Below are 18,569 nucleotides of genomic sequence, written 5' to 3'. Positions count from 1 at the left end.
GGACATGGGCTGTGGCTGGATGTAACCGATCGGTGAGAGTTGCCGTGTGGAGGCGGGAGGAGCTGAAAACTGAGACGTGAGTTTGACTCTTTCTGCTTCCCGTAGTGACGCTTGCGCTGTGTTTGCATACTTTACCACAGCTGAAGTGGAATAAATGCATTATTTGCCAAATACACCGATATTTCAGAGACATTTTGATTCAATACATGTACTGCTTAATACAGCGTCTGTTTGTACAAGAATATAGTTCAACATAAGCCTAAATCCCAATGAAGTGGGGTCTACATTGTATCAGTTTTATTTTGATAACCATGACAATATAACATTGCGACTACATGAAAAGAGCTTTCACTGTTATAAAAAACAGATTTGTGCGGTGGATTCGGCAAATCGTGGATCAGTTGTGTCGTCATCAGAGCTTGTGAGTCGCTCTGGAGAAACTGCTCTGGCTGAGTCCTGCTCTCGAATCGCTCTCGCCGTACTCTGAGACCATACGTCACAGTCACGGGGCGTCGCTGTCTGAAGCCGTACACAAGCTCTAACCGTCATGCACTGCTCAAGTCAGCCGTCTGTGCAGCGCTGTCCAACAAGTTCAACAAGCATAAAGCTCTCCTCCCTCTTTACATCATCTTTATATTCTCCTCCCTCTTTACATCCCCTTTACATTCTCCTCCCTCTTTACATCTGTAAAGTAAAGGGGATGTAAAGAGAAGGAGTGAATGTAAAGAGGAGAGAATGTAAAGAGGATGTAAAGAGGGAGGAGAGAATGTAAAGAGGATGTAAAGAGGGAGGAGAGAATGTAAAGGGGATGTAAAGAGGGAGGAGAGAATGTAAAGAGGAGAGAATGTAAAGAGGATGTAAAGAGGGAGGAGAGAATGTAAAGGGGATGTAAAGAGGGAGGAGAGAATGTAAAGAGGAGAGAATGTAAAGAGGATGTAAAGAGGGAGGAGAGAATGTAAAGGGGATGTGAAGAGGGAGGAGAGAATGTAAAGGGGATGTAAAGAGGGAGGAGAGAATGTAAAGAGGATGTAAAGAGGGAGGAGAGAATGTAAAGGGGATGTAAAGAGGGAGGAGAGAATGTAAAGAGGAGAGAATGTAAAGAGGATGTAAAGAGGGAGGAGAGAATGTAAAGAGGGAGGAGAGAATGTAAAGGGGATGTAAAGAGGAGGAGTGAATGTAAAGAGAGAATGTAAAGAGGATGTAAAGAGGGAGGAGAGAATGTAAAGAGGATGTAAAGAGGGAGGAGAGAATGTAAAGAGGATGTAAAGAGGGAGGAGAGAATGTAAAGAGGATGTAAAGAGGGAGGAGAGAATGTAAAGAGGATGTAAAGAGGGAGGAGAGAATGTAAAGGGGATGTAAAGAGGGAGGAGAGAATGTAAAGAGGATGTAAAGAGGGAGGAGAGAATGTAAAGAGGATGTAAAGAGGGAGGAGAGAATGTAAAGGGGGTGTAAAGAGGAGGAGTGAATGTAAAGAGGAGAGAATGTAAAGAGGATGTAAAGAGGGAGGAGAGAATGTAAAGAGGAGAGAATGTAAAGAGGATGTAAAGAGGGAGGAGAGAATGTAAAGGGGATGTAAAGAGGGAGGAGAGAATGTAAAGAGGGAGGAGAGAATGTAAAGGGAATGTAAAGAGGGAGGAGATAATGTAAAGGATGTAAAGAGGGAGGAGAGAATGTAAAGGGAATGTAAAGAGGGAGGAGATAATGTAAAGGATGTAAAGAGGGAGGAGAGAATGTAAAGGGGATGTAAAGAGGGAGGAGAGAATGTAAAGAGGATGTAAAGAGGGAGGAGAGAATGTAAAGAGGATGTAAAGAGGGAGGAGAGAATGTAAAGGGGGTGTAAAGAGGGAGGAGAGAATGTAAAGAGGGAGGAGAGAATGTAAAGGGAATGTAAAGAGGGAGGAGATAATGTAAAGGATGTAAAGAGGGAGGAGAGAATGTAAAGAGGGAGGAGATAATGTAAAGGATGTAAAGAGGGAGGAGAGACTGTAAAGAGGGAGGAGAGAATGTAAAGGGGATGTAAAGAGGGAGGAGAGAATGTAAAGAGGGAGGAGAGAAGAGAATGTAAAGAGGGAGGAGAGAATGTAAAGGGGATGTAAAGAGGGAGGAGAGAATGTAAAGAGGGAGGAGAGAATGTAAAGGGGATGTAAAGAGGGAGGAGAGAATGTAAAGAGGGAGGAGAGAATGTAAAGAGGGAGGAGAGAATGTAAAGAGGGAGGAGAGAATGTAAAGGATGTAAAGAGGGAGGAGAGAATGTAAAGGATGTAAAGAGGGAGGAGAGAATGTAAAGGGGATGTAAAGAGGGAGGAGAGAATGTAAAGAGGGAGAAGAGAATGTAAAGAGGGAGGAGAGAATGTAAAGAGGGAGGAGATAATGTAAAGGATGTAAAGAGGGAGGAGAGAATGTAAAGGGGATGTAAAGAGGGAGGAGAGAATGTAAAGAGGGAGGAGAGATTGTAAAGAGGGAGGAGAGAATGTAAAGGATGTAAAGAGGGAGGAGAGAATGTAAAGAGGGAGGAGAGAATGTAAAGAGGATGTAAAGAGGGAGGAGAGAATGTAAAGAGGATGTAAAGAGGGAGGAGAGGATGTAAAGAGGGAGGAGAGAATGTAAAGAGGGAGAAGAGAATGTAAAGAGGGAGGAGAGAATGTAAAGGGGATGTAAAGAGGGAGGAGAGAATGTAAAGAGGGAGAAGAGGATGTAAAGAGGGATGAGAATGTAAAGGGGATGTAAAGAGGGAGGAGAGAATGTAAAGAGGGAGGAGAGAATGTAAAGAGGGAGGAGAGAATGTAAAGAGGGAGAAGAGAATGTAAAGCGGGAGGAGAGAATGTAAAGAGGGAGGAGATAATATAAAGAGGATGTAAAGAGGGAGGAGAGAATGTAAAGAGGGAGGAGAGAACGTAAAGAGGGAGGAGAGAATGTAAAGAGGATGTAAAGAGGGAGGAGAGAATGTAAAGAGGATGTAAAGAGGGAGGAGAGAATGTAAAGAGGGAGGAGAGAATGTAAAGAGGGAGAAGAGAATGTAAAGAGGGAGGAGAGAATGTAAAGGGGATATAAAGAGGGAGGAGAGAATGTAAAGAGGGAGGAGAGAATGTAAAGAGGGAGGAGAGAATGTAAAGAGGGAGGAGAGAGGGAGGAGAGAATGTAAAGAGGGAGGAGAGAATGTAAAGAGGGAGAAGAGAATGTAAAGAGGGAGGAGAGAATATAAAGAGGATGTAAAGAGGGAGGAGAGAATGTAAAGAGGGAGGAGAGAATGTAAAGAGGATGTAAAGAGGGAGGAGAGAATGAATGTAAAGAGGGAGGAGAGAATGTAAAGAGGGAGGAGAGAATGTAAAGAGGGAGAAGAGAATGTAAAGAGGGAGGAGAGAATATAAAGAGGATGTAAAGAGGGAGGAGAGAATGTAAAGAGGGAGGAGAGAATGTAAAGAGGATGTAAAGAGGGAGGAGAGAATGAATGTAAAGAGGGAGGAGAGAATGTAAAGAGGGAGGAGAGAATGTAAAGGGGATGAGAATGTAAAGGGGATGTAAAGAGGGAGGAGAGAATGTAAAGAGGGAGGAGAGAATGTAAAGAGGGAGGAGAGAATGTAAAGAGGGAGGAGAGAATGTAAAGAGGGAGAAGAGAATGTAAAGAGGGAGGAGAGAATGTAAAGAGGGAGGAGATAATATAAAGAGGATGTAAAAAGGGAGGAGAGAATTTAAAGAGGGAGGAGAGAATGTAAAGAGGATGTAAAGAGGGAGGAGAGAATGTAAAGGGGATGTGAAGAGGGAGGAGAGAATGTAAAGGGGATGTAAAGAGGGAGGAGAGAATGTAAAGGGGATGTAAAGAGGGAGGAGAATGTAAAGGGGATGTAAAGAGGGAGGAGAATATAAAGATGATGTAAAGAGGGAGGAGAGCTTTATGCTTGTTGAACTTGTTGGACAGCGCTGCACAGACGGCTGACTTGAGCAGTGCATGACGGTTAGAGCTTGTGTACGGCTTCAGACAGCGACGCCCCGTGACTGTGACGTATGGTCTCAGAGTACGGCGAGAGCGATTCGAGAGCAGGACTCAGCCAGAGCAGTTTCTCCAGAGCGACTCACGAGCTCTGATGACGACACAACTGATCCACGATTTGCCGAATCCACCGCACAAATCTGTTTTTTATAACAGTGAAAGCTCTTTTCATGTAGTCGCAATGTTATATTGTCATGGTTATCAAAATAAAACTGATACAATGTAGACCCCACTTCATTGGGATTTAGGCTTATGTTGAACTATATTCTTGTACAAACAGACGCTGTATTAAGCAGTACATGTATTGAATCAAAATGTCTCTGAAATATCGGTGTATTTGGCAAATAATGCATTTATTCCACTTCAGCTGTGGTAAAGTATGCAAACACAGCGCAAGCGTCACTACGGGAAGCAGAAAGAGTCAAACTCACGTCTCAGTTTTCAGCTCCTCCCGCCTCCACACGGCAACTCTCACCGATCGGTTACATCCAGCCACAGCCCATGTCCAACACAGCTAATGTAAAGGATGAAAGAGGGAGGAGTGAAGGTAAAGAGGGAGAAAATGGGGAGGAGTGAAGGTAAAGAGGATGGAAAAGAGGGAGGAGTGAAGGTAAACAGGTTGAAAAGAGGGAGGAGTAAAGGTAAAGAGGATGGAAAAGAGGGAGGATTGAAGGTAAAGCGGGAGAAAATGGGGGAGGAGTGAAGGTAAAGAGGATGGAAAAGAGGGAGGAGTGAAGGTAAAGAGGGAGAAAATGGGGGAGGAGTGAAGGTAAAGAGGATGGAAAAGAGGGAGGAGTGAAGGTAAAGAGGGAGAAAATGGGGGAGGAGTGAAGGTAAAGAGGATGGAAAAGAGGGAGGAGTGAAGGTAAAGAGGGAGAAAATGGGGAGGAGTGAAGGTAAAGAGGATGGAAAAGAGGGAGGAGTGAAGGTAAAGAGGTTGAAAAGAGGGAGGAGTGAAGGTAAAGAGGGAGGAGTGAAGGTAAAGGAGGAGGTAGAGATTTTGATGGGTGGATGGAGGAAATATCGAGGATGGTTGTGCACTGAGAATCATTCCCACCTCCAAGTTAATTGATTTTTCATTGTTCTTTTTTTTATTTTTTATGTTTTTGAATTTCTGTCATTAACTGCAATGTGTACTTTCAACACAATGTGTTCAAGACTGTTAATATTAAAGAGTCATTTAATTGGAGTGTGTGTCACTCGAGTCCCCAAAGAGTCATTTAATCGGAGTGTGTGTGTCTCTCAAGTCCCCAAAGAGTCATTTAATTGGAGTGTGTGTCTCTCAAGTCCCCAAAGAGTCATTTAATCGGAGTGTGTGTGTCTCTCAAGTCCCCAAAGAGTCATTTAATCGGAGTGTGTGTGTGTGTGTGTGTGTGTCTCTCAAGTCCCCAAAGAGTCATTTAATCGGAGTGTGTGTGTCTCTCAAGTCCCCAAAGAATCATTTAATCGGAGTGTGTGTGTGTGTCTCTCAAGTCCCCAAAAAATCATTTAATCGGAGTGTGTGTGTGTGTCTCTCAAGTCCCCAAAGAGTCATTTAATCGGAGTGTGTGTGTGTCTCTCAAGTCCCCAAAGAGTCATTTAATCGGAGTGTGTGTGTGTCTCTCAAGTCCCCAAAGAGTCATTTAATCGGAGTGTGTGTGTGTCTCTCAAGTCCCCAAAGAGTCATTTAATCGGAGTGTGTGTGTCTCTCAAGTCCCCAAAGAGTCATTTAATCGGAGTGTGTGTGTGTGTCTCTCAAGTCCCCAAAGAGTCATTTAATCGGAGTGTGTGTGTGTGTCTCAAGTCCCCAAAGAGTCATTTAATCGGAGTGTGTGTGTCTCTCAAGTCCCCAAAGAGTCATTTAATCGGAGTGTGTGTGTGTCTCTCAAGTCCCCAAAGAGTCATTTAATCGGAGTGTGTGTGTGTCTCTCAAGTCCCCAAAGAGTCATTTAATCGGAGTGTGTGTGTGTCTCTCAAGTCCCCAAAGAGTCATTTAATCGGAGTGTGTGTGTCTCTCAAGTCCCCAAAGAGTCATTTAATCGGAGTGTGTGTGTGTCTCTCAAGTCCCCAAAGAGTCATTTAATCGGAGTGTGTGTGTCTCTCAAGTCCCCAAAGAGTCATTTAATCGGAGTGTGTGTGTCTCTCAAGTCCCCAAAGAGTCATTTAATCGGAGTGTGTGTGTGTGTGTGTCTATCAAGTCCCCAAAGAGTCATTTAATCGGAGTGTGTGTGTGTCTATCAAGTCCCCAAAGAGTCATTTAATTGAAGTGTGTGTTTTTTTTGTTTGTTTTTTGGACAATTACTACACTTTACAGAAGAACATGACTAATGTGTTAAAGCCCCAGTGAGTAGCCAAAGACTCAAGATGTTTTTGTGATAATGATTATTTTGCAGTCGATGCTAAATTAACTAGAGGGATGCAGGCCGTGGTCTTAGAAAAACTATTTAGGCTATATATATAAATATTAGTTTGCGTGCCGTGTGCTCGGCTGCTTGCTGTGTTGTGATCGTAATTATACGATCACGCGAGAGAGAAAGTAGATGTGTGCAGTTTCAGCCGTCCTCCTCTGATTGTGATGTGATCGAAATAACAAACAAAACAGTTTTGTAAAATGATATATGAATCATTTTTATTTTATCATATATCATTTTACAAAACTTTTTTGTGCATGTGCTCCCGCACACACAATTTCAGTCACAACACGCAGTCAGAGGATGCGCTGAAACATCAGCTCGCGATGCTGTTCCCTTCATTCATAACTCGGACTGAGAAGGATAGGCTATATTTGTGTAAATAGTTGTGCAACTGCGCAAACTTTATGAAGTTTAATGTTTGGGTTCCAGGGGAATTTATGACTGTTTCACCTTTTCAACCTCATCAAAGTTTCGTAATTAGTAAGTTCTGTGCTTTTTCTCTTTTTTTTCTTGTGTGCTGACTGATGAGGGGCCGATGTGCCTTGGTGAAACGGTGTTTGTACATGTAGCTTATTTTTTTAATTATCGTGGCAAGCAATCATAAAATACAGCATATTGCACAAAAAAAAAGCAATTTACTGAGAAACGGACCTCGGGTTTGGGTCGGGCTCAGGCTTAAAATATAACCGTAATGTTCGGGTCAGGTTAAATGATTTCGGGTACGGGCCGGGTTTGGGCTTAAGTTTAAAGCCTGTGCTGACCTCTACTTCAGGCACATAACTTGTAAAATTTCAGCAATTATTAAATGACTTCTGTAGAGCTGTTTTACAGTTGAAATAGAATTGAGCTGAATAATGACACTATTGTCTTCAGTTCCATCTTTGGTTCTCTCTGATAGTCAATCAATCAAATACAGTCAAATGAATAATATTTCTGAATGTTAATTGTCATTCCCCAACTGAGCAGTGAAGGACACTTCATCTCAAGCTACAAATCAGACAAAAATGTTGGCTACCCATTTTCTGTGATCTTGACGAAATAAAAATAAAAATAAAAAACTGTTTACTCACTAAATATATACCATCTCAACAAAGTCCTGATATTATACCTTTACCAGAATCTGTGTATCACCATGGTCCTCAAAGTATGACTTAACCAGAGTCTGTGTATCACCATGGTCCTCAAAGTATGACTTGATCAGAGTTTGTGTTTAATGTCCCCAAAATGGACATAAAAAATACTGTCCCTAAAGTGAAGGCAAAATGTCAGGTCTTTAAGGAAGACTTTTATTAATAAAATCAAGTGATAAGTGTGATGACAGCTTCTCCAGAAGTGCAGTCATGTCTTTCTTTTGTCTCTAGACCCTTCAGAAAGGGGTGTCCCTAAAGGTAGGGTTCCCAGTCATACGTCCTCACATTGTGGTTAAGTAGGTATGTGTGTGTCTGTGTGTGTGTCTGTGTGTGTGTGTGTGTGTGTGTGTGTGTCTGTGTGTGTGTGTGTCTGTGTGTGTGTCTGTGTGTGTGTGTGTGTGTGTGTGTGTGTGTGTCTGTGTGTGTGTGTGTGTGTGTGTGTGTTGTTTGTATATATGTGTTTGTGTGTCTGTCTCTCTGTGTCTGTGTGTGTGTTTCTGTGTGTGTGTGTGTGTGTTTCTGTGTGTGTGTGTGTGTGTGTGTGTGTATGTGTGTGAATGTGTGGTCTGATTAAACCCATGACCGGCTGTGTTGTTGTTCAGATTTCGACTGCAGTGTGGAGTCCAGCTGGTTCTGTCCCTTTCTTCTGCAGTCTCTCTCCTGCAGTGTCTGATGCACCATCCCACACACACACACACACACACACACACACACACACACACACACACACACACACACACACACACACACACACACACACACACACACACACCTCACGCTCTGTTGTTCCTGACTTCAGCAGTGCTTTTTCTGTGCTGTGATCAATGGCGACTGCAGAGTAACAGACACAGCAGAGAGAGAGGGTTGAGTGTGTAAGGGTTGAGTACATGACATGGCATATGTTTGTGTGAGGTGTTTAAAGTCCCGAAGTGCTTTATGATGAAATGACTGAAGTGACCTGAAGGTGTGTGTGTGTGTGTGTGTTGCAGGATGGCCTCACTCCTCTACACTGCGCAGCGAGGAGTGGACACGACACCGCAGTCGAGCTCTTGCTGGAGAGAGGAGCGCCAATGCTGGCCAGGACCAAGGTGCCTTCCCTGAATCTTTTAATATAAGATCATAATAAATATACGAACTATACTAACTATTTTTGGACATAACTTAGAGTGAATTTGTCCGCTCAAGCGCAAGCAGACGTGAAAGAGCTCAGCTTAGTGTTCGCACACTAGCGAGTAACGACCTGAGCTTTCGTTCGCGTCTTCTTGCGCTTGAATATGTAAATTGTCGAGGCTTAAAGTTTATCGACTCCGCAGCGCTGGCCCTTCAACGACCCTGAGCGCCGTTCACCTTTGTTCACGTTCAGCCATTGTTACAATTCATAAAATTGTTAGCATATACTCGCTAACGCTGATCTCTAGTCACATGTGGCGCTTGGCGAGTGTTTAGGACCTGGTTTCTTTATATTATAACGTTCCCCAACGCTAACCAACAACAGATACTTTTCTCTCTTCTTAACCCTCTGATGGTCTTCAAAAAAAACTCACACTCGTGGTCTTCGGGGTCTATTGGACCCCAGACAACAACATTTAATTTTGTAACCGAACAATATATTTTTTTTTAACAAATATAATTTTACTCTGTTTATTAATGTTTTTACTCAACATTTGTGCAGTTTTTGGAGAATTTATGATTTTTTAAAAAAAAGTTCTATAAATAAATAAATAAATATTTAATTAAATAGGATTTTTACAAAAAAACAGCATTTTATGTTAAATAAACTTTATAAAAGACCCAGATTTCTAACTTTCATTCCTGGGGATACCATGGATAATTTTACAAGGTTTAATGTAAGATTTTTGCCCATTTTTTGGAAAATACAGGTTAAAATTAGTAATAAACCACTTTGACCACTAGATGGCTATAGAGCTCCATTAAATGCTATTTGCTATTTGAATTACTGAAAGATATAGTTTCTAAAGTTGGATTCAGTTGGATTCATATCTAAATATTATACAATCACAATTATAACAAAAATAAAATAATTTTTGTCAAAATTTAGCATTTTTTGTACTGAAAAAACACTATGCATGGTAAACCGCATGACTTCTGCAGACAGGGTTGGAGCAGGTTTGGCACTTCACTGTTGTTGTTGTTGTTGTTGTTGTGTGTGTGTGTACATTTTATTTTTATTTTTATGTGTACAGTGCCACCAATTTATTTTTGTGGTGGTTCTTCATTTTGTATGATTTTATTTGACAAATTATAAGACTTTTTATAGCCTTACAAATGTATTCCTGTGTGTGTGTGTTTGTGTGTCTGTGTGTGTGTGTGTGCGCACATTTTCAATGCGTCTTAAGTGTTACCAATTTATTTTTCTGGTGGTTCTGCATTTTAGATTATTTTATTTTACAAATGATAAGAGAACAGTTTTTATAGTCTGTATGTATTCCTGTATAAATGTATTCCTCTTTATGTGTGTGTTTGTGTGTGTGTGTGCGCCTGTGGTGAGCATGATAATTTTGGATTGTGGATGTTTTTTGCATTGTTGGAAGTGTGCCACTTTATTTCTGTCATTTCTGTCTATGTGTTCTACGTTGTTTCTGATTTTGATGATGTTATTTTGTCTATTTTGATTGCGGGGTCCAATAGACCCCGAAGACCACGAGTGTGACTATTTTTGTCACGCCAACATAAAAACAGATATCATTAATTTTTTTTTTTTTTTTTTTTGTAGATCTAGAAAGTGTTGAGAGCCGTAGAAAGTTTCAAACCATTTGGACAAAGAGAACATTTTTTTTTATTTGAGCAAAAGTCATTTGGGGTCCAATAGACCCCGAAGACCATTAAAGTTTCCAGGTTCAAACACAAGATCAATGATAAAGTGATTTCTCTTCCTGAAACTGACACACATGCGTTTTAAACCTCCGCTGTTTATGTTCACTTAAGACACACTCGACTGTGTTTACTAGGATACTCGCTCATTTCTGACACAACAGTGTGAATTTGTCGGCTCAAGCGCAAGAAGACGTGAGAGTTTAGTGTTCACAAGATCAATGATGAAGTGATCTCTCTCTTTCTTTCTTCTTCTGTCGGTGCTCCCGGTGTAGAACGGGTTGTCTCCGCTCCACATGGCAGCGCAGGGTGATCATGTGGAGTGTGTCAAACACCTGCTCCAGCACAAGGCGCCGGTTGATGATGTCACGCTGGACTACCTGACCGCCCTCCATGTTGCCGCCCACTGTGGACACTACCGAGTGACCAAACTCCTGCTGGACAAGAGGGCCAACCCGAACGCGCGAGCATTGGTACATGCAGGACGATCAGTGTGAGGCTTGTGTCCTCTAAAGCTTTATTAATCGTTCTCCTTGTGTCTCTTCAGAACGGCTTCACTCCTCTACACATCGCCTGTAAGAAGAACAGAGTCAAAGTGATGGAGCTCTTGATCAAGTATGGAGCGTTCATCCAAGCCATCACTGAGGTACGAGCACAGACACACACACTCCCCGTGAGAACAGCGCTTCAGCAGAACGGTTTATCCGTGTAGTTCGCCAGAATCCTCATTAAGCCTGCGTAGAGTCAGTTTAGAAATCCAACAGCAGTGCTATGGAGTTACTTCTGTGCCAAAAATAATGAGCGTAACTTTTCAAGAAACTTACTTCAAAACTAATGAAAATATATATTGAAACGGAATAAAATATCTTTGAAACTGAAAAAAAAAAAAAGATTCGCAGGTACAATTTTTTACTTTGTTTTTAATGCGGGGGCGTGGCTAACAGCAGTGTGTTCTCATTGGCTACTGTGTTTTCGTTCGCCATTCTGGCACATATCTCTCGCGGGGGCGTGGCTAACAGCAGTGTGTTCTCATTGGCTACTGAGTTTTCGTTTGCCATTCTGGCACATATCTCTCGCGGGGGCGTGGCTAACAGCAGTGTGTTCTCATTGGTTACTGAGTTTTCGTTCGCCATTCTGGCACATATCTCTCGCGGGGGGCGTGGCTAACAGCAGTGTGTTCTCATTGGCTACTGAGTTTTCGTTCGCCATTCTGGCACATATCTCTCGCGGGGGGCGTGGCTAACAGCAGTGTGTTCTCATTGGCTACTGAGTTTTCGTTTGCCATTCTGGCACATATCTCTCGCGGGGGCGTGGCTAACAGCAGTGTGTTCTCATTGGCTACTGAGTTTTCGTTTGCCATTCTGGCACATATCTCTCGCGGGGGCGTGGCTAACAGCAGTGTGTTCTCATTGGCTACTGAGTTTTCGTTTGCCATTCTGGCACATATCTCTCGCGGGGGCGGGGCTAACAGCAGTGTGTTCTCATTGGCTACTGAGTTTTCGTTCGCCATTCTGGCACATATCTCTCGCGGGGGCGTGGCTAACAGCAGTGTGTTCTCATTGGCTACTGAGTTTTCGTTCGCCATTCTGGCACATATCTCTCGCGGGGGCGTGGCTAACAGCAGTGTGTTCTCATTGGCTACTGTGTTTTCGTTCGCCATTCTGGCACATATCTCTCGCGGGGGCGTGGCTAACAGCAGTGTGTTCTCATTGGCTACTGAGTTTTCGTTTGCCATTCTGGCACATATCTCTCGCGGGGGCGTGGCTAACAGCAGTGTGTTCTCATTGGTTACTGAGTTTTCGTTCGCCATTCTGGCACATATCTCTCGCGGGGGCGTGGCTAACAGCAGTGTGTTCTCATTGGCTACTGAGTTTTCGTTCGCCATTCTGGCACATATCTCTCGCGGGGGCGTGGCTAACAGCAGTGTGTTCTCATTGGCTACTGAGTTTTCGTTCGCCATTCTGGCACATATCTCTCGCGGGGGCGTGGCTAACAGCAGTGTGTTCTCATTGGCTACTGAGTTTTCGTTCGCCATTCTGGCACATATCTCTCGCGGGGGCGTGGCTAACAACAGTGTGTTCTCATTGGCTACTGAGTTTTCATTCGCCATTCTGGCACATATCTCTCGCGGGGGTGGGGCTAACAGCAGTGTGTTCTCATTGGCTACTGAGTTTTCGTTCGCCATTCTGGCACATATCCCTCGCGGGGGTGGGGCTAACAGCAGTGTGTTCTCATTGGCTACTGAGTTTTCGTTCGCTATTCTGGCACATATCTCTCGCGGGGGCGGGGCTAACAGCAGTGTGTTCTCATTGGCTACTGAGTTTTCGTCCGCCATTCTGGCACATATCTTTCGCAGGGGTGGGGCTAGCAGCAGTGTGTTCTCATTGGCTACTGAGTTTTCGTTCGCCATTCTGGCACATATCTCTCGCGGGGGTGGGGCTAGCAGCAGTGTGTTCTCATTGGCTACTGAGTTTTCGTTCGCCATTCTGGCACATATCTCTCGCGGGGGCGTGGCTAACAGCAGTGTGTTCTCATTGGCTACTGAGTTTTCGTTCGCCATTCTGGCACATATCTCTCGCGGGGGTGGGGCTAACAGCAGTGTGTTCTGATTGGCTACTGAGTTTTCGTTCGCCATTCTGGCATATATCTCTCGCGGGGGTGGGGCTAGCTGCAGTGTGTTCTCATTGGCTACTGAGTTTTCGTTCGCCATTCTGGCACATATCTCTCGCGGGGGTGGGGCAAGCTGCAGTGTGTTCTCATTGGCTACTGAGTTTTCGTTCGCCATTCTGGCACATATCTCTCGCGGGGGCGTGGCTAACAGCAGTGTGTTCTCATTGGCTACTGAGTTTTCGTTCGCCATTCTGGCACATATCTCTCACGGGGGCGTGGCTAACAGCAGTGTGTTCTCATTGGCTACTGAGTTTTCGTTCGCCATTCTGGCACATATCTCTCGCGGGGGTGGGGCTAGCAGCAGTGTGTTCTCATTGGCTACTGAGTTTTCGTTCGCCATTCTGGCACATATCTCTCGCGGGGGCGTGGCTAACAGCAGTGTGTTCTCATTGGCTACTGTGTTTTCGTTCGCCATTCTGGCACATATCTCTCGCAGGGGCGTGGCTAACAGAAGTGTGTTCTCATTGGCTACTGAGTTTTCGTTCGCCATTCTGGCATATATCTCTCGCGGGGGCGTGGCTAACAGCAGTGTGTTCTCATTGGCTACTGAGTTTTCGTTCGCCATTCTGGCATATATCTCTCGCGGGGGCGTGGCTAACAGCAGTGTGTTCTCATTGGCTACTGAGTTTTCGTTTGCCATTCTGGCACATATCTCTCGCGGGGGCGTGGCTAACAGCAGTGTGTTCTCATTGGCTACTGAGTTTTCGTTCGCCATTCTGGCATATATCTCTCGCGGGGGCGTGGCTAACAGCAGTGTGTTCTCATTGGCTACTGAGTTTTCGTTCGCCATTCTGGCATATATCTCTCGCGGGGGCGTGGCTAACAGCAGTGTGTTCTCATTGGCTACTGAGTTTTCGTTCGCCATTCTGGCACATATCTCTCGCGGGGGCGTGGCTAACAGCAGTGTGTTCTCATTGGCTACTGAGTTTTCGTTCGCCATTCTGGCACATATCTCTCGCGGGGGGCGTGGCTAACAGCAGTGTGTTCTCATTGGCTACTGAGTTTTCGTCCGCCATTCTGGCACATATCTCACGCGGGGGCGTGGCTAACAGCAGTGTGTTCTCATTGGCTACTGAGTTTTCGTTCGCCATTCTGGCACATATCTCTCGCGGGGGCGTGGCTAGCAGCAGTGTGTTCTCATTGGCTACTGAGTTTTTGATTGACGTCTTCACTTCCAGGTCAAGAAGCTGTCAGTGTTGTGTTTACATGTGTGGATGTGAGATATTTCATTCAGTTTCAATTGATATTTTCATTAGTTTAATCAATATTGGCACAAAAGTAATTCCATACAGTTCCCTTTCAAAAGTTCATCCGCCGGTGTAATGATGGACAGAAGCCTGTATAGAAACATTCCAGTTGATTGAACTCGCATCGCATTTTGATTCTTTAGATAGATATTAATCTAACGTACTGATAATTCGATAATTCGACTCATTTCTTCTCTCTCTCTCTGTAGTCTGGTCTCACACCGATCCATGTGGCGGCTTTCATGGGTCACCTCAACATCGTTCTTCTGCTCCTGCAGAACGCAGCGTCCCCTGACGTCAGCAACATCGTGAGTAAACACTGAGCCGGTCACTGAGCCGGACCAATGAGGAGTTTTCTATATAGGCAGGAACTCAGAACTCCACACACATAGAGTCAGCTTGTAATAGAGTTCACTGTTTGCATGTTGTTAAGCTAACAGCTCAATCCTCTAATAAACATTAAGGGCAGATTTACTCACAGCGTGCGCCAGCTACTGTCAGGATTTACCAAAGACACGCAGTGAGACATTAGCGCTGAAATGCGAGGACAGGGTTATTTTTATTGCATATGCATTTGTAGAGTTTCCCTTTTAGACAGTATTTATAGGAGGAGAGTGTTTAAATGAATCACACAAGGTGATTTACTAAGTTTTACACTCGTCAAGTTACTGGTGTTTGCTCCATTATTTACCGGCCAAAAAGCATTTCTTAAACCAGACGCTAATTTGCTGCTCTTGGGAGAGTGTGTTGGTCATTATGGAAATGATCCGCTGCGTGTGTGTGTTCATTAATGTGTGTGTCGTCAGTAGATCATGCGCAGAACTTTACACTCTTATCTGCGCTTTTATGGGATTGCGCTCTCACGCTAATTTGCCCTGTTTAGTAAATCTGGCCCTAAATGCATAGTACACGCAAATATTAGGTAAATTAATACATTTTAAAATAATAATAAAGTAAATAAAACTCAATGCATCAGTTTACTGAAAGAAATTTAAGTTTGATGCAAAGTATTCTAGAGATGCCTTTATAAGTGAAGGGTGTTTTATTATATTCAGCCATTCAAAACATATATTCAAAACAGAATTAGGATAGGATAATTAAGATGCCTTTGAAACAGGCTTTGCGTTGTAAGTTAGATATTTAACCCATTAGCTCCGTGTGTGTGTGTTCTGTCCCAGCGTGGAGAGACGGCTCTGCACATGGCGGCTCGAGCTGGACAGATGGAAGTAGTCCGCTGTCTCCTGAGGAACGGAGCGATGGTGGACGCCAGAGCAAGGGTAAGACCTCGGCGTGCGTCATGTGTTCCCTGAGGACAGAGAGAGAGCAATCCTGTCATATTACTGACCAGTGTAGGTGTTACATCTGCATTACAGTGTCACGAGGAGCTTTTAAAGGAGGAGCTCACTTCAGAATTAAAATCTCCTGATAGTTTACTCTTCCTCACGTCCTCCAAGATGTTCATGTCTTTCTTTCTTCAGTCGAAGAGAAATTAAGGTTTTTGAGGAACACACTCCAGGGTTTCTCCATATAGTGACTTCAATGGGGTCCAACGGGTCGAAGGTCCAGATGTGAGTTTCAGTGCAGCTTCAAAGTCTCGACACGATCCAGCCGAGGAATAAGAGTCTGATCTAGACAAACCAGCCGACATTTATAACAAAATCAGTGGTGGAGGAAGTACTGAATTAAGTAAAAGTACAAATAACCAGAGACATATTTACTTTAGTGAAAGTAGAAGTACCACAATGACAACCCTACTTAAGTAAAAAGTAAAAAGTACCTGATTTTAAATGTACTTTAAGTATTAAAAGTAAAAGTACTTGTATAACAATTTATTCTCTTAATGTCTATATTCTAATGATTAATAAACAGTTAATCCTAACTTATTCATAATCCTATAATGATGTTCAATAATGGTGGAAAAGCCGTTATTTTTTAAGTTTTTGTCACCACTTCTGAACAAGCTTGCAATTAGGCAATATAAACATCAAGCTTAATTTGACGGGGTTTGGCTGTAAACTCGATTAATTTATGGCGTAATTCTGAACCTCTTGGCTTGCCATACTAATCCTAACCAAACGTATAATAGGCTACACACGCACCCCACACCACTACTAAACCTACCCATGCGTATCCTATGCACGTAAAAACAAATTTCCGCGTATAAATTGCACGATAAACACACTGCGTGCTACAGAGACGCATTTAGTGTGACCGGGTTGATATGGCAACCAAACTTCACTGGTGAGACAAACGTGCGAACGGTCAGGATGACGTTTTGGCAGGGAAAACTGATCAGAAAATATAGCGAAAATGTAACAGAACGTTGTAGGAATGTAGTGGAGTAGAAAGTATAATAATTGCTGCAAAATGTAATGAAGTAAAAGTAATAAGTATGCACTATTGATTCTACTTAAGTAAAGTAACGAAGTATTTGTACTTCATTACATTCCACCACTGAACAAAATACACATTTATATACTTTTATCCACTAATGCTGGTCTTGCTCGAGCTGTGATGCGACACACATTACGTGATCAGGGTGAAAGGTCACGCGTGTTCCGGTTCAGAAATGTAGAGTAGAGCGAAAAACTCTTTTTTCTTCTCCAACTTCAAAATCGTCCGACATCATTGTTTTACCGTTTTTTTGTTTGTTTTGTAAATGGCGTTTGACTCAGTCTTTGCACGTTCGCTTTGTAAACACTAAGGGCCCTATTTTAACAATCTAAAATGCAAGTGTCAAGCGCAAAGCACAAGTAACTTTGTGGGCGGATCTCGGCGCTGTTACTGTTTAACCGGCGGGATAAATGACTCTTGCGCTCGACGCGAATCTAAAAGGGGTTGTTCTGAAGTAGCTTCGTTATTCATAGGTGTGGTTTGGGCGTAACGGGAAACACACCAATAAGAGCGTCATCTCACCTTCCCTTTAAGAGCGTGATGAACGAGGTGCGCTTGTTCCATGGAGCAATCAGGGCCGTCGCTAGTGGGGTGAAAGGTGGTGACAATTATAGGGGCCCCCGCTGCCCAGGGGCCCCACAAAATCCAGCAGTTATACTATTTAGGCCCCTGTAGTATGAATAATTCTAATATTTATATTAGTTGTATGCCTGAGATTTAAATGAAAACCACAAAAACGTGCAATTTGGGTAAATATCTGCTTCTCTTACCTCTATAAAAATGGTTTAGTCCGACCTAAAGTATGTATTAATTATTCAGTCAGAGTCAGTGACAAACATCAGATGGACCCAATACAATTGTAAGTCCCGCCCCAGCTCGTGAACAGAACCAATCAGAGTTGAGGCGGCAGCCTGAAGTTAACGATGAACTTGGTGGAAGAGCAGGAGACTGACTGACTGAAAAATGTCGGGGGAAAGAAAACAAATCAGGGAACCAGAAACGCCAGGAAAAGACGGAGAGGGAGGCAAGGAGAGTGGTTGTATCCCAGTCGATCAAGACGTTCTTAAAGACCGGTTATATATTGTTATTTCGCTGGGAATTAGAAAACTTCCGTCTACAGTCTGCCGTGTACAGTCATTTTTTATTATCGGTGCGCGCCGCAATCGACCGAATGATTACGTGGTCTAATTCCTGTCTTTTTACACTATTGTAACTAGAGTTTAAAAAAAAAATTACACGAGTCACGACGCATTGCATTATGGATCTGACCTGCCGGCTGATGATATTTAAAACATCGAGAAAACATGAATACAACACACTGCACTTGGATGAATAAATGTATTCGCTTTATTTAATAATATTACCAGTTCCATATTATCTTTATTAAAAAATAAGACAATGAATGCTTTTATTTTTTTAATTAGACTGCATTCTTGTCAATTTCTAAATGTTTACTTTTTGATTTATGAATTATAACAGACTGATGGGGGAAAATTTTTTTACTTTTTAAAAATCGGTTTTATTATTATTTAACAATTTCTTGCTTTTTTGTTAGTTTTTATTAGTTGTAATTTTTATATAAACATTTAACTTTTAAAATAAAGGTTTTACAACAACATCACCATTTTCTGTTATGTGGGCCTCCATGTTCATCTATTGTACAGTATATGATATTGGTGGAGGGTGGTGGGGGCCCACATCAATATTTTTTCAGGGGGCCCCGAATCCTCTAGCTACGGCCCTGAGCGCAATACTATTATAACGGCGCATTTACGGATCGGTTCACAGCCGAGGAGATCGATGTTCTCATCAGGGCCGTAAAAGAAAGAGAAGTGACATTGGGGACAAACAAACCCACCCAAATTAGCTTCGGTTAAACATGCATATTATAATTTGGGTAAATGTGTAAGCTTTA

The 18,569-nt window shown here is 43.1% G+C and overlaps 2 protein-coding genes across 12 annotated transcripts in view; one reads left to right on the top strand and one right to left on the bottom strand.

Moving 5' to 3' along the window:
* Nucleotides 1-18,569, bottom strand: part of camk2d1 (calcium/calmodulin-dependent protein kinase (CaM kinase) II delta 1) — a 381,234-nt gene that overhangs the window by 195,519 nt on the left and 167,146 nt on the right. The window lies entirely within an intron of this gene.
* Nucleotides 1-18,569, top strand: part of ank2b (ankyrin 2b, neuronal) — a 287,922-nt gene that overhangs the window by 200,179 nt on the left and 69,174 nt on the right. For all 6 annotated transcript variants that reach the window (XM_056272303.1, XM_056272304.1, XM_056272305.1 and 3 more), the window contains 5 exons: nucleotides 8,501-8,599; nucleotides 10,619-10,816; nucleotides 10,891-10,989; nucleotides 14,470-14,568; nucleotides 15,439-15,537. In XM_056272303.1, the coding sequence (XP_056128278.1) occupies nucleotides 8,501-8,599; nucleotides 10,619-10,816; nucleotides 10,891-10,989; nucleotides 14,470-14,568; nucleotides 15,439-15,537 (594 nt within the window). The remainder of the gene's footprint in view (nucleotides 1-8,500; nucleotides 8,600-10,618; nucleotides 10,817-10,890; nucleotides 10,990-14,469; nucleotides 14,569-15,438; nucleotides 15,538-18,569) is intronic.

The sequence above is a fragment of the Rhinichthys klamathensis genome, unplaced genomic scaffold (assembly GCF_029890125.1).
Source record: "Rhinichthys klamathensis goyatoka isolate OS25496 unplaced genomic scaffold, OSU_Roscu_1.1 h1tg000334l_1, whole genome shotgun sequence".
NCBI classification, from domain to species: Eukaryota; Metazoa; Chordata; class Actinopteri; order Cypriniformes; family Leuciscidae; genus Rhinichthys; species Rhinichthys klamathensis.
Note: the sequence above shows the minus strand (reverse complement) of the source record. Positions and strands in the feature narration are given on the sequence as shown.